Source organism: Rhinoderma darwinii, chromosome 4 (assembly GCF_050947455.1).
Source record: "Rhinoderma darwinii isolate aRhiDar2 chromosome 4, aRhiDar2.hap1, whole genome shotgun sequence".
NCBI lineage: Eukaryota > Metazoa > Chordata > Amphibia > Anura > Rhinodermatidae > Rhinoderma > Rhinoderma darwinii.
The window spans coordinates 270,385,444-270,401,379 of NC_134690.1; the positions used below are offsets into that span (position 1 = coordinate 270,385,444).

A 15,936-nucleotide genomic window follows, 5' to 3' on the forward strand; every position below is an offset into this window, starting at 1 on the left:
TGATCCGATATTTACTTATTGTTTTCTTCTAGTCATTAACCTCTTCACGACTGCCATATGGCTATATACGTTCTAACTGCCGGTTCCCCATGCAATTAGCACGTGTATAGTCATCGACAGTCTGGAACTGGTTCAATGAGTGCAGTGCTGCCTCAGTGTGAGCAGCACTGCACTCTCGCGTTGGCCGGAGAGCCCCGGAATACACCCCCCACTGTAGATAGTGCCACCCACAACCCCCTGTAGGCAGCACTAAACCCTCTGTAGATAGCGCCACCTAAGCTTCCTCCAGCATCGGAATCCCCGACCAGTGCTCTGGTGTCTACAGGGAGAACTGTGGCATTATGTGGGCACCGTGGCACTATCTATGTGGGTACTGACACTATCTGTGGGCAATGTGGCACTATCTACAGTGGTATTGCGTCACTATCTACATGGGCACTGTGCTGTTTTCCGGGGGTTGTAACAAAAAACCCTAACGAATAATATTCATACATTTTTTTTAACGTCCATGAAAAACGGATGGCAAATGCTGGTTAAATAAGATGAGACGGCCGAGAAATGGATTCAAATTTTGAGACACATTGGTGCAAAACAGCCATGAAAAACTGACAGTTGATTCATTGTTGACCATGTTTTTCACGGTCGTGTACAGTATATGTAACCCTCTTCACTCTCCCCTCACAGCGATCCAGGGTGATGGAGAGAGAAGAGGCTCGTGTGTGTGTGTGTGTGTGTGTGTGTGTGTGTGTGTGTGTGTGTGTGTGTATATACATTACAAAATGTTTTTTCATTAAATTTTGGTGATTTGTCTGCACATAGTAAAATTAAAAACACTGAATTAATTAAACTAATCTAGAAAATGAAAGCCTCGTAAGTCTTGTAAAAAACTAAGTAAAAATAGTTGTGATAGTCAAATTCGGTTCCAAAGATATTATCATTTAAATAATTGCATATCAAAAATGGAAAATGTAACCTTTACACAGGGGCATCAATGACCCTTGGTCATGAAAGGGTTAAAGGTGATATGATGTATTGTTTTATACTTTAATGGTGTGTCCTGAAACATATAGGGATACGTGTGCCCCTTTTCCTCTTTTTTTTTTGTTACGTGTTTTGTGGATTTATGTGTACATCCACAGAATTTTTGTATTGAATATTTTATATATGAATAAAAAAAAAATTATGACTAAAAACAAAAATAATCTGTTTTCACCAAAGTTTTGTGTGTTTACACTTGACATTTATAGTTTCTAAAACTCTGAATAGTTTGAATTATAACATGCCATGTGTAAACAGTGTTACGGAGCCATCAGAAAATGGTGTGAACCCTCTGTGTTGCCAACATATTTGGCTTGGGGCTAATACAGGGAGCAGAGTCTAAGGCTATGTTCACACGCTTAACAAAAAACGGCTGAAAATACGGAGCTGTTTTCAAGGGAAAACAGCTCCTAATTTTCAGGAGTTTTTTAAGTTTTAAGCAGCTTGTGGATTTTTGCTGCGTTTTTTATGTCCGTTTTTGAGCTGTTTTTCTATTGAGTCAATGAAAAACGGCTCCAAAAACGTCTCAAGAAGTGACATGCACTTCTTTTTACGAGGCGTTTTTTTACGCGGCCGTTTAAAAAAATGCCCCGTGGGAATGCAACGCCGTTTTTCCCACTGAAATCAATGGGCAGATGTTTCGAGGCGTTCAGCCCCCGCATTTTTAACAGGACAGCATGATACGCTTAGAAGTGCCTTGGAAACTGGCAATGTACAAGGTCAGGCAGGTACAAGTAAGGGCAGGAAGAGTTCAATCACAGCGGTAGAATGGCAGAAGTTAAGGGTATGTGGCAAAAAAGACGTGATCAAAGACAAGTTTGGGTCGGTATCTGAAGTTCAATACTTTCGGGCACAACCATAAGTAATAGAACCTAATTGTTCAGACCCAGAGTGATGGGGGAGAGAACCTTTAAGTACCCTGGTAATGCTGGGTGATTGGAGACTGAGCAAGTTTTACTTATTGCTTGACGGAAGCAATAGTGTGTGGTCACATGCCTAAAGAATACAAAAAAGCAGGGTCAGATGATGTTTTCATAGTAATACCAGCGATGCAGCAGAGAATGTGAGGGAATGATGCTGGAGTATGGAGATGTGAGTTACAGTGTGATCAGCTAATTGTGACAAACAGATGTTATTCCTCCTAGAAATTTATGAATAAATTGACAAATGGGTGTTACCATTCACCTTGTCAAAGGGGCGCGTCCCTACACAGTGTCACTCTGGGACACACCCCCAACTGGTAACACCCAGTCATCAATTTGTTCATAAATTTCTAGAAACAATAACAGATGAATGGCACAATGCAGAGTTCTAAGATGTTCCAGAATTGTTATTTTATAGAGAATACAAGTCTTTACTAAAACAGACATGTCAGGAAAGGGGACAGGTTCTCTTTAAGCACTTATCTGTTTTTTAATAACTTAGGCCCTGAGCACATCACATTTGTTCATAAAGCTCTATAGCCTGACAGAGACTACTCTTTTCCATACCCCCAGATTCCGCAAGAAAAAATGCACGGTATATGTTATTTAACATGGGGGCCTTTGGGTGACGGATGGCATCCGTCACAGGTCTCCATTAAACGCATGCATCGGGAAGCTCAAGTGACGCAACTGGCCATATATAGATATCTCAGGGAATCTCCAGTGACGTAGCTTTCCCGGCCAGAGATAAAAAGCAGCTGGCTTCTTTCAAGTTCTTGCCATCGGGGGAAAGTCGAGCTGCCGATGTGAGCGCTGTGAGGAAGGAATCACCATGTCTATCACTACTTTATGCTGCCCTCAGAGGGCAGCAAAATGTTGGTGACAGGTTCCCTTTAAAGTGGAAAATTAGCATTTTGGTAAATACATGTATTCCCCGTGAAATAACAATGTTGATGTTTGTCTATTATGACTCCCAAAAATGTATAAATAAGTTGGCCCCTGGGCATTACCATGCTCCTTGTCATTAGGGTGTGCTCTACTGCCAGTATTGATTGGACAGTGTCAGTACTTAGCGGCTGTTCACATCTGCTTTGGGGTATTCCGTATTTCTGCCCTGTCAGATTGGCAGAACAAGGGAATGTCGGACACAATGATGCCGTTGCAACACTGACACCACCACGGGTGTCCATCGATTTACCGGAAACAATAGCGCAGCATGCAGCACTATTGTTTGCTCGGTCATCGTCTCAGTGTATCGTTTATCATTATCGGCAGCACATCTTCCTGCCCTGTTGCCAACATGATATAAATATATGGGGACAAGCGATCGTGGAAACAAGCACTCGTCCCCACACATTACTAATCATAGCTCCTTGTAAAAGGAACAAATGAGCGCCGATCAATGAGCTGTTCCGTTGATCGCCGCTCGTTGACACGGCCGGGCTGTGTAAGAGGACCCTTACAGTTTAGGCAAAACAGCAAATAAATCCTGTTTGGGTGAGCACTAACTAAACAAGCAATAGTCCTAACTATACAAGGGCCACTGTAAATGGCAATGGAGACACTGCTGTTATTTACAGGATCTTTGTTGGCAAGTCAGCAGCGATCTACCCGAGACGCACACAGCCCCATAAACATTGTGATTGCTCCTTGTTTTACACACATCCTGCAAGTGCTGCTAAATAACTAGCCGCCTAGTCCCACTAACCGAGGTTGACTGGTGATTGAGGAACTCACCCTACTCTTCCCCAATCCAACGCCAGGACCTTTTCTGGCTTTTCCAAAGAGGCAATATTTGAAAACTCTGAGCTTTCTACTACAGACCAAATATTCCCTGGAGCCTAAGAAACGTATGACAGGATTCTAGGGAAATTCCCAGTCGCAGTCTCACTATATATATATATATATATATATATATATATATATATATATATATGTGTATATATTGTGACAATAGTAGAGGTCATGTTGTGTACATGATGTTTTTGTTTCCATTGCAGTGCCACCAAAAATGTCAGCATTTGCAAGGGTTTTTTTTGCAGGATACTTTAAACAAAACACAACGTGAGTCAGTATAAAACCAGTATGACAGGTCTAGCTGGTCGTACTTACACTACATTATAGGATGATATGTTGCAGTCCTGTGACTACCAATCCCCACCTTCTTTTAAAATAATGAAAGAAAAGCTTTCATTTATCACACAAAATACCTCTCAGTATAACATCACTGTGAAATTATCTTTTCATAGAAACAATAAAAACTTGATTTTTTTTTTTATCATTTAGAGGATATGAGCATCCAGAACCCCCACCCCAAAAATACTTGAAAATATCTGTACATCACAACTCTGTTTGACAAGATTCTTGTAACCAATATAGTTTAGTACTTTGTAATGTTGATTGATGCTTCTTATCTATGAGGTTTTCACTGAATCTGTCCAGAGTTTGCATTGTTTTCACAACATTAAGTGATAAACTAGGTGTAACAGGGGAAAAAAATAATGCTTTTTTTTGTCTCTTTGCAGGTGGTTTCAGCCCAGTTGGACAGTCACTTAGCCGTACACCATCAATCAAACTACAAATGGTAAGACAGCTTTTTATTATCTATACCAGTATTTACTATCAAACATCAGCAGTCTACATTATATCAATGTTGCCAGAAAATCTCCCCAAGGTAGAGGGTCAGAAAGGAAAATAAACGAGTTTTGCTAAAAAGCGATGTCATCTTTTTGAATTTCATCTTATCATGCTTTAGGATAGACCACATCATATCTCATTCACCTGTACCCATTTTTTTTACATTTCTGCTGGGTATTACATGAGGACAGAGGCCAGATAACCACTCTAAGGCTTTATTCATTCACGGCAAATTTGCACCAGAGCGGAACCCGTTTTCACGTATCCCCCATAGACTTGAGTCGATTGAGGCATCTGGGAAAACAGGCAAAAATAGGACATGTCCTATTTTTTCCCGGGCCGTTCAAACGGTCCGTTAAAAAAAAATTACCCCATAGACATGCATTAATTTTAATGCAGCCGTGTGACGGCCGTAAAAAAAACAGCCGTCCCCCACACAGAATAATGCCCCCTTAGCTGCCAACATACTGTATAATGCCCACACAGATGTCCCATACAGTATGATGTCCTAACAGATGCCCCATACAGTATAATGCCCACACAGATACCCTCATGCAGTACAATGCCATAATACCCCCTTAGCTGCCCCATACAGTATAATGCTCTCGATAGCTGCCCACACAGTATAAAGCTCCAAACAGTATAATGCTCCTCATAGCTGCCCCACACAGTATAATTCCCCCATAGCAGCCCACACAGTATAATGCCCCCAATAGCTGCCCACCCCACACAGTATAATGCCCCCTCATAGTTGCCCCTTACACTATAATGCCCCCTCATAGCTGCTCCATACATTATAATTCCCCCATAGCAGCCCCACAGTATAATGCCCCCCATAGGTGCCCCCACATTATAATGCCCCACACAGTATAATGCCCCCCATAGCTGTACCCACAGTTTGATGCCCTCCATAACTGTACCCACAGTATATTCCCCACATAGAGTATAATGCCCCCATATAGTAAAATGCTCCTATAGGATTCACCATATTAGCCCCCCTTCCCTACCCAGTATAATGCCCCATAGTGACGAATAGAAACATAATTACTTACTTATCCCCGTTCCCACGACGGGTGGAGGGTCCTTCTTCTCCGGTCTGTGCTGTGAGTGAGTCGGAGCAGACAGGCGCGATGACGTCACTACATGGCGCCTGCCTGAACCGAGCCGCTCACGGCAGAGTGAATGCTGGAGCAAGGAGCTGTCAGCTCCATGCTCCAGCATTAAAACTGTATCAGGAAGCGGGACAACGTGGTCAGCGCTGTGTGGCTACGACGGCCATGCGACTGTTGCGACCCCTAGAGCTACGCCACATTTAACAGCAGCCTATGGCAGAGCAGGGAAATAGCGACGTCATAGCAACTTCTAGCGGAGCCTCCGGGCATGGGGGGGGGGCTCATCCCGCGGGCACTATAGCCGCCTATATGGCTGCTACAGTGGTAGTTACGCTACTGTACTTAACCTTACAAACAAGGATATGGACCTTATTGATTGCACATGTATAGCTAAGAAAATGGGTCACACAAACATGCTTGTACTTGCTAATATAATGGGTTTACACGTGCTTTTTAAACAGTCTCTAGTCTGTTGGAATTGCAATAATTGAGACGCTTTCCACTGTTTCTATATGAAACAGTAATTTTAGTTCTTGGGTTTACTAAAAGGATTTGTTAGTAAATGTTTTAGCTACAGTGCTTAATAAACTGTCAGATACTCCCAGGCAACCCATTTTAATCTGATCGCCGCCTCCTGAGACCCCCAGGAAAGTATTCACCCGACTGTGCATTTCCCTTTTTGTAAAAATGTAGTATTACCATTGCGGCCATTGAGATGAATGCTCTAAACTGTCAGCAGCTCTCCGCTCTAACTTGAGGGGAGTCCCGAGCTGGGAACCCCCCTCTATGAGTTCATTTGCATTTCCTGATGTGACAACTCCTTTAATTATTGGTTTAGAAGAATACCCTAAATTTGTTTTAACACATCAGCCACAGGAAAAAATGGGTCCCAAGCAAAGCACCTTATTTTTATTTTTTGTTCTAAAATCAGAGTGACATATTAAGGCAGATGAAGCATAAAGAAAGTCAATTGTGTCCTTGTGACTGACAGGCTTCTGTGTACATGTTCATACACAGCAGTCTGTCAGCCTCCGCAGGGAGAGGCAGGGGGAGCGCTCACTTCATGAATACAGCGGACTCATTAGTCTACTGTATTCTTTCATTGCTTCTACTACCCAAACGGCACAAACTATTTTTGCACCATTTTGGATAAGTACAGACCTGTAGCTGTAATATGCTGCCTTCACATAGGGCATCATACTCAGCTGACAGATCTGATTCAGATTTGCAGATCGTTCCCAATTTCCGATGCCTGTAATAATATTCAGATCCACATACACATATTCAAATAATTGTTCCAAGGGCTTTTCTAGCTGTATACTTATTAGTTAAAGGGAACCTGCCACCAGTATTTCACCAATAAAACCAGCAATACCTGGCCGCGAGTTTGCAAAAATTGGGACAAAAAAATTGTATTTGACCGCACTGTGTAACTAGACTAAAGCCTTGTAGCCGTGTTTGGTCTGTGACATACAGAGTGTGTATCGGCCGTATTTCCAAAGCCGACCACAATTCATGGAGCCAGACTACTAGCATCACAGTTATCAATGCTGCTAGGAGAACCTGCCTCTCCGCGGGAGTACTGTCCCATACTGTAATGATGTTTTCAGTACGGGACCGTGGAACAGTATTCCCACAGGAAGGGAGGGACTCCTATGATTATAGATAACTGTGATGCTATAAACCCAGCTCCCTGAACTGTGGTTGGTTCGGGAAATATGGCCGATACACGGTCCGTATATCACAGACCGAACATGGACGTCTGAATAAGGCCACTTACTTGTCTCCTATTTTTGGTGTGGATTGCGCACTGAAAGTTCATTACATATTACAATATAAGGCGATATTCAGACGAATGTGTGTGAAATCAGCCGTGAATAACGGACGTTTTTTACCCGTGTGGGACCCGTTTTTGCAGATCCCTCATAGACTTGAGTCTATTGAGGGATCCGTAAAAATGCACAAAAATAGGACATATCCTATTTTTTTTACAGGCCCTTCACACGGTCCGTTAAAGCAACGACCATGTGAATAACCCCATAGAAATACATGCAGCCGTGTGACGGCCATTAAAAAAAAACTTTCACACGGACGATTAACACGTTAGTCTGAATAAAACCCTAACTCATGTGAATGTGGTTTGTCAAAACCTCATGCACGTGCAGCAGAAAAAAAATCTGTATGGAATTTAGGACGTGCTGCTGATTTATAACCCCTTAACGCAATATCACGTAACTGTACACGATAAGGGTTAGGTATGTATGGGAAGTATAGAGCAAGCTCACGGGAAGAGCTCGCTCCATACACAGCGGGTGACAACTGTGTTACACAGCCGACACCTCACTGCAACGGGCGGAATCAAAGACCACTTTGATTCCACCCGTTTAACACGTTAAATGGCGTGATCAATCGCGACCGCTGCATTTAAAGTGTTAGAATCAGGGGGGGTGCCCTCTGAAACAAGCCATCGCGCCACCCAACACACCACCCCGCCCGCGCGGCACGATCGGCTGCTAACAACTGTTGTTATAGCAGCCAGGGGGCCCGCGGGTCTGCCATCTTTGTACTCCTTTGAAGCTCTGCCTCCAGCAGGGCTTCAGAGGAGACTGTCAGAATTACACTATACTGCACTACATTAGTAATGCAGTATATCATGCAGTGGATGATCAATGCAGTGGATCGCTGCTTCAAGTCCCCTAGGGGGACTTTTAAAAAAAGTAAAAAACAGTTAAATGAAGTTGTTTTTTTATGTTCCAAAAAAAATAAAGTATTAAAAGTTAAAAAAAAACAAAAACCTTTTCACATTTTTTCCCTAAATCAATGTTAAAAAAAAGTTAACATAACTGGTATCGCCACGTCCTTAAAAGTCCGAGCTATCACAAGGTAGCGTTGTTTAACCCAGTGGGTGAATGCCGTAAAAAAAATAAAAAAAATTATAAATATATATATATATATATATATATATATATATATATATATATATAACACGCAAATTGCTGGTTTTTGGACACCTTAGCGCTCCAAAAAAGTGATCAAAAAGTCGCAAAAACTACAGCTCGCCCTCACATCGCTAAATTGATGGAAAAATTAAAAACTTATGGCTCTCAGAATATGGTGACACAAAACATTTTTCTAATTTAGCAAATAGTTTTATTTTTTAAAAGTGGTAAAACATAAAACAAAACCTATAAATTTGGTATCGCCGTAATCGTATCAACCTGTAAAATAAGGTGAAAATAAGATGTCGTTTTTACCGCTTGATAGATGCCATAAAAACAAAACCCCCCAAAAAATTGAGTAATCGCTGTTTTTTGCCCATTTCACCCCACAAATATTTTTTTTTCAGATTCCCAAACATTATGTGGTACAATAAATGGTGCCGTGAAAAACTACAACTTGTCCTGCAAAAAACAAGCCTTCGTATGGCTATATAGATGGAAAAATAAAAAAATTATAGCTTTTGGAATGTAGGGAGGAAAAAACAAAAGTGAAAATCAGAAAAATGGCGGGAAGGGGTTAAATCAGCTGCATGCCTATTAAGTTACAGAATTGTAATGTATTTCATCCTTTACAAGGTAAAGGGTTAATTTGCTGTAAATCCCTAGCAAATTTTGTAACGCACACATTGAGGAATTTGGTGCACAAAATCTGCATCAAAACCGCAGGTAATTCCGCAGGTAAAATCTGCACCTAATAGTGAATTTTTTGCTACGTTTTTAGGTGTGGTTTTTTAATTTTGATGCGGAAATAGGTGCAGGTTTTATGCTGCAGATTTTTATTTTTAAACTAGTCCGAAACAATTCTCAAGCGGAAACGCAAGATATATTGACATGTATCATATTTTCAAATACGCACCGCAGGTTAATTCTTGTGCAGAAAATGCGACATGTAGATGAGATTTGTTGATCTCATTTATTTTGCTGATACTGTATTACACTGCGGATTTGCCGCACAAAAATACCCATGACAAATTTGCACGTAATAAGTATCATGTGCATTTGGCCTAACAGAGTTTTTTTTTAACTCACCCTCAGGCCTAGTGCACACTTTTTTTTTTTTCAGGGTGCTAGCCGTTTTTCTAACGGCTAGCACCCTGACCCATTCGTTTCAATGGGGCCATGCACACTTCAGTTTTTTTGACGGTCCCGTTGCTCCGTTCTGACAAAAGTAGAGCATGTCCTACTTTGGTCCGAGATTCTGTGACCGTGAGGACCATGCAAGTCAATGGGGCCGTCAAAAAAACTGAAGGCACACGGAAGGCATCTGTGTGACGGAGCCGTTTCCTAGCAACGGCCGGGCGGGCAGAAGTACATTACAGATATATTACACTAATCTGCAGCCACTTCTCTCTATCAGTCACTGATAGAGAGAAGGGGCTGCTGATAAAAATAAAATAGAAAGCAGTTCATACGTACCCCGGTCGGTGTCTTGGTGACGAGTCCATCTTCTTCCTCCAGTCCGACGTTCCTGTATGATGCGGCAGTCCATGTGGCCGCTTCAGCCTGTGATTGGCTGCAGAGGCGGTCACGTGGGACGAAGCGTCATCCCTGGAGGCCGGCCTTCTTACGTCATCCAGACTTGCGTGACCGCCACTACAGCCTGTGATTGGCTGCAGCGGTGACATGGGATGAAACGTCATCCCAGGAGGCCGGACAGGAGGAAAATGCAGGGAGTTCTGGGTAAGTATGAAATGTTTTTTTATGTTTTATTTCATTAAAATTGTATTTTGCGAGCGCCGAGCATGGTCATTCTTCAGCGCTAGTCACTGCCCAGGGGGCTGAAAGAGTTACCGCCGATCAGCGCAGCCCATTAACTCTTTCAGCACCCTGTACAGTGATTAGCGCTGAACAACCCTGCTCTTTCAGCACCCTGGACAGTACCATGCACAGAAACGGAAACAGAGTGCACATGGAAATCACACGGCCACTAAAACGGGCACACGGATCAGTCAAAAACGGGCGTGAAAGCGGTGATGGAAGTGCACGAGGCCTAAGGCCCCGTTCACGCATGTTGGATTTGATACGGATTCCGATGAGGTTCTGATGATTCTGCATCCCATGCATATGAGGTTTCCGCAATCCAGTTCACATGCTGCGAAAAATTTTCCCCGTGTATTTATGTTCGCACAATAAAAAGAAAACCACCACAGCAATAAGTTAGCATGCTAATTATTTTGCATGGAAAAGCCGAGGATAAGCAACTTTGAATGACAATGGGACAATAGGCCTTGTTTAAACAGTTTTTTGCAGACAGAAAAATCTGCCTCGAAATTCCTTCAGGCTTTTTTTTGCCTCCCATTGATGTCAATGGAGGTCAGGGACGGAAATGGCCGAAGAAAGGGCATGTCGCTTCTTTCTCTCGCGAGCGTTTTTTTCTGTTCGCGGGAAATCAATAGGAGGCGATTTCGGCTGTTTTTTGCCACAGTTTCCAACACGGTTTTCGCTGAAAGAATTGCGGCAAAAAACTCTTTGTGAACAGGTCCTTATTCTTGTGCGGATGTGCTACACGCTTGTGGCACATCTGCGTCAGAAGTCAAAGGGTAAGCCTCAGATTTTTGCTTTGGAAAAACACATTGAACTTTAATGGCAACGTAAGAACGGAGCATTAGTTATCCTTACATCCTCACAAGCGCTTCCCCCTCCCTTAAGGCTCCCTTCACATCATTTTGTTGCCCTAAGTTTATCGTGTACATCAGGAAATCTCCTAACGTACACTATAAACCACGTAGACAATAATTTATAGGGCTCCATCATGTCCTTTTAGCCTACGTCGGGCTGGTAGACGTCGGTATACCTTATTTTTGAAGGATGGAATAGCGTAGTAGACTTTGCTATTCCATTCTGAGAGATTCCACAAAAAAACGTATACCGCTCCTGACATTAGTATGTGGACAGTAATGTCAGGGGCTTCCCAATGCCTGAGTCCCCAGGCAGAGTATCACAAGTGCTGTACCCGTGGACTTTGTCCCTGGGAAAGCTCCTGACATCATTGTCCATAAATGTAAAGAGCGTTACCGACGCTCCAGCCGTGTACTCAGGCTTTGCAAAGTTTCGGACGTCACTTTACGTATTTGGACATCAGGAACAGCGCCATTGTCCCTGGGCAGAGCGCTAGTAGAAGGCTCCAGCCCTGTTCATGGACGGTGACTTCAGTAGTTTCCCCTGGGCCATTCCCCGGGCGACGTATCCCACTGTATGCCATACAGTCGGATACGTCTTGGCTAAATAGATCAAAATCCGGAGCATTAACCGGTCACTGCCTGCTCCATGGTTTCGTTCACTGTAATTGACATCAGCACCAAATCAGTTAATGCGTATAACGTACAAACGTGAGTGTCACACTTTCCATTATCCACCCCCGGTAATAGAAGCGGGGCCCAGACATCTTGGCTGTATGGGGCCCATAAATTCCTGGTGGCGACCCTGGGTGCTAGGAACGAATGAGACTGCCGGATTATTACCATAAAAGGCGCAAAATGTTTGCAGACCGTTATTTACGGTTGGAGGAGGAGTTTAAGAGAGAGGATAATGGCAAGAACTTTTGACAGCAGCGGCCAGCAAAGGGTGATTAGAGTTCAATAGGTGAAATGCTGGTGACAGGTTCCCTTTAATAGTATATATGGCAATTATCAGATGTAACATTATCAGTCATTCTCCCTGTAGTTTCAGAAATGGATAATTCCATACGTTTCAACAAAGCATTTCAAATTCTCTGCCTTTGCCTTGCAGATCTGCCGTTAGACCAATAGGTTTGTGTCCATTTATGAATGACTTACTTCCTAAGATTGTATGAAGCCGAACTTTTCACAGGCATCTATCAAAATACTGATTTTATTTCTACAGGTTTCTATGTTATTGCAGCGCTCTGAGTCAGTATAAACAGACCTCAGGGGCTTCTGTGCCAATGAGACACAGACACACCCTGCCTAAGAAAATGCATTAATTTCACAAAACAAACAAAACTTTACTAATACTGATGTTTCTCACTTGACACATCAACGTCCATCAGTTCGATGAAACAGAAAACGTGAATCATCGGAGAAGGCAACCCTTTGCCAATCATTCGGTGGTCCAATTCCGATACTGCCGTGCAAATTGAAGCCTTTTTCCCATGCACTTTTGTTAGCATAGGCGCAGTGACCATCCGTCTACTTCGGAGCCCCATACGCAGTAGTGTGTTTGCTGAACTGTTTTAGACACACGTCCACGCGAACAGTTCACAAATTGCCCTGTTTGAGAAATACTGACCCGAAAGCCAATAATCGGCCATTATAGAACTCTGATCGCCCCATTTACCCATGGCAACAACTAATGATGTGTGTTCAGACAGCGTATCACACACCTTATATACCCACCAAGCCAGCCCACGACACATCACTTCCTTCATGGCTACAGGCTGCCGACTTCGAAAGTAAGAACCGGTCATAATAATGTGACTCGACTGTGTACAATGATACATTGAACTGAAAAATAAGACTGTATTCAATAACCTCCTGTGCTCCCTCTAGTGATGGCTGTAGATAGCCATCACCTTATAGTTTCTGTCTATGTATATTCACCAGAAAAAGCAGAGCTCCAACAACTATCAGGACATGAGAAGTTAATCAGCACAGAATTGTGGACCTAAAACCGACATGATAATAAAAGTCGGATATTCCCCTTAAGGTTTTTGATATCTCAATCATGATACTGCATTTTTATTAAATGGCAGTTGTCTTTCAGTGTTCTAGACCTAAACAGTGCCTGAGCACTTGAGAACTTGTATTTAGTGAAACTGATGTGGATGACACCATTTTCTTTTTAACCCCTTAATGACCAGGACATTTTGCGCGTTAGTGAGCAAGGATTATTTTTGTTTTTTCACGGTCGCATTCCAAGAGTCGTAACTTTTTTTTTTTCCGTCGATATAGCCGTATAAGGGCTTGTTTTTTGCGGGACGAGTTGTATTTTGTAATTGTACCATTTTTAGATGCTTATAATATATTGATTAACTTTTATTAACTTTATTTTAGGAGAGAATTGAAAATAAGCAGCTATTCCAGCATTGATTTTCACGTTATAAATTTACGCCGTTTACTATGCAGCGTAAATAACATGTTAACTTTATTCTATGGGTCGGCACAATTACGGGGATACCAAATATGTAAAGGTTTTATATGTTTTCCTACGTTTGCACAATAAAAAGCCTTTTAGAAAAAAAATTACTTGTTTTTGCATCGCCGCATTCCAAGAGACGTAATTTTTTTATTTTTCAGTCAATGTGGCTGTATGTGGGCTTGCTTTTTGCGGGCCAATGTGTAGTTTTCATTAGTACTATTTTGGGTACATAGGACTTATAGATTAATTTTTATTTAATTTTTTATTGGGGGAATGGGAGAAAAGAGAATTTTGCCGTTGTTTTTTTTGGACGCCGTTCATCCGGCGGTTTAATTAATGTGTTCATTTTATTGGTCAAGTTGTTACAATCGCGGGGATACCATATATGTGTATGTGTTATTTGTTTTGACACGTTTACTAAATAAAACCACTTTTTTTTTTATTTTGACTGTAATTTTTTTTTATTTTTTTTCACAAACTTTATTTAACTGATTTACATTTTTTTTTTTTTAGTCCCACCATGGGACTTCACTATGCGATCTGTTGGTATGCTTAGTATACCAACGCATTATTGCCTGTTAGTGTAAAACTGACAGGCAATCTGTTAGGTCATGCCTCCGGCATCGCCTAACAGGCAGATGCTGAAGGCAGACCTGGGGGTCTTTGTTAGGCCCCCGGCTGCCATGGAAACCCTCTGTCAAACACATTCGATGTCGCTGTCACTATTGACAGAGGCATTTAATGGGTTAAACTGCCGGAATCGGCGCTCGCTTCGATTCCGGCAGGAGCCAGGCTGTGTAAAACAGCCGTGCTCCTGCCGCTGATCGCGTGGGTACAGTGTCAGTACCCGCGCGATCACAGGACGGATATATCCGTCCTCCTGTGCGAACTAGCAGCTGCAGAGGACGGATATATCCGTCCTTCGGCGTTAAGGACGATTGACTAGGAAGATTGATTGAAAACCCTTTTTTTTTTTACCATATTTTAGGAATACTGAAATAATGTATTTCACATAAATACTTCTTATAATTTTTCACATATTTTAGGACTTCTAAATATAATATACATATAATGTATGTTTTCTATTGAAATAATTCATTTCACATAAATACTTATCATTTTAGAGTAACTCAGAAGCAAAGGTGTCTTCACTGACAATAGAAGCTGACCGTATTCTACCAATCCAGGAGACAGTGAGTATCCTACATTCTGACTATTATTTTTATATTGATTTTTAAAGAGTACTTAGTGACTAAATAAATTGATAGAAATAAAAGTTAAAGTATCTGTGCCAAACGTATTGGTCTGTTTATGCTTTACCTAAAGCATGGACAACTACAAAGGAGTTTTCCTATTAGCGAGACATATCAGAAAAGGCATAGCGGTGGAGACGGTGTTTATTAAAGTTCTTGGTTCATAAAAAAGGACAGAAATGCAGGATACAGCCATAATCTAAAAAAAATCAAGGACATGGTCAAATATGCACGCTTATTAGTCAAAAGCCTCAATCATAAAATAGAATAAGTATGGAACCACATATCCAACTGCAGTCAATGCCGAGTTCCATTTTACAAAGCCTAGGATGCACTCTCAATGATAAATTATGAATGTCCTGAAATAAAGGAGGTATAACTAACAAAGAAACTAAAGTAATATGTAGTAAAGGATCCTGAATGAGTAAGCAAGGGGAGGTGGAGAAAAATAAAACTGCCATCTGGGATCTAAATGCAAAACATCTTTAAAGAAGACCTGTCACTGGGTTCATATAATAATAATCCCACTGTCTCCTTGATTCCAGCACCATTTTTTTTTTTTGTTCCTGCCCTCCCCTTTGAGATATAGTCCACCATTGTGTTGGCACCCTATATGGCAATTCCCTGCAGTTAGCCAACAGGGTGTGAACTCCACAGATTCTCCCGAGGTGGAGCCAGCAAAACACAACCTCTGATGCTGTCCATTCAGCGCGAGGCAGCCTCAGACCCGCTCTGAAGTGTTCACCCAGCATGGTCTCGTGAGATAATGTTATAGGTTGCCCTGCATTGATTGGACAGCTATTCTTATTGTCAAAAAGCAACAGAAACTTGGCAAAAAGTAATTAATGCCTCTAGAATGAACAAGTCGCAAAACATA

The 15,936-nt window shown here is 41.9% G+C and overlaps 1 protein-coding gene across 3 annotated transcripts in view; it reads left to right on the plus strand.

Annotated features, from left to right (window-relative positions):
* The window catches only part of AHI1 (Abelson helper integration site 1), a 242,704-nt gene that overhangs the window by 199,612 nt on the left and 27,156 nt on the right, over positions 1 to 15,936 (plus strand). For all 3 annotated transcript variants that reach the window (XM_075862503.1, XM_075862501.1, XM_075862500.1), the window contains exons 20-21: positions 4,487 to 4,545; positions 14,931 to 14,999. In XM_075862503.1, the coding sequence (XP_075718618.1) occupies positions 4,487 to 4,545; positions 14,931 to 14,999 (128 nt within the window). The remainder of the gene's footprint in view (positions 1 to 4,486; positions 4,546 to 14,930; positions 15,000 to 15,936) is intronic.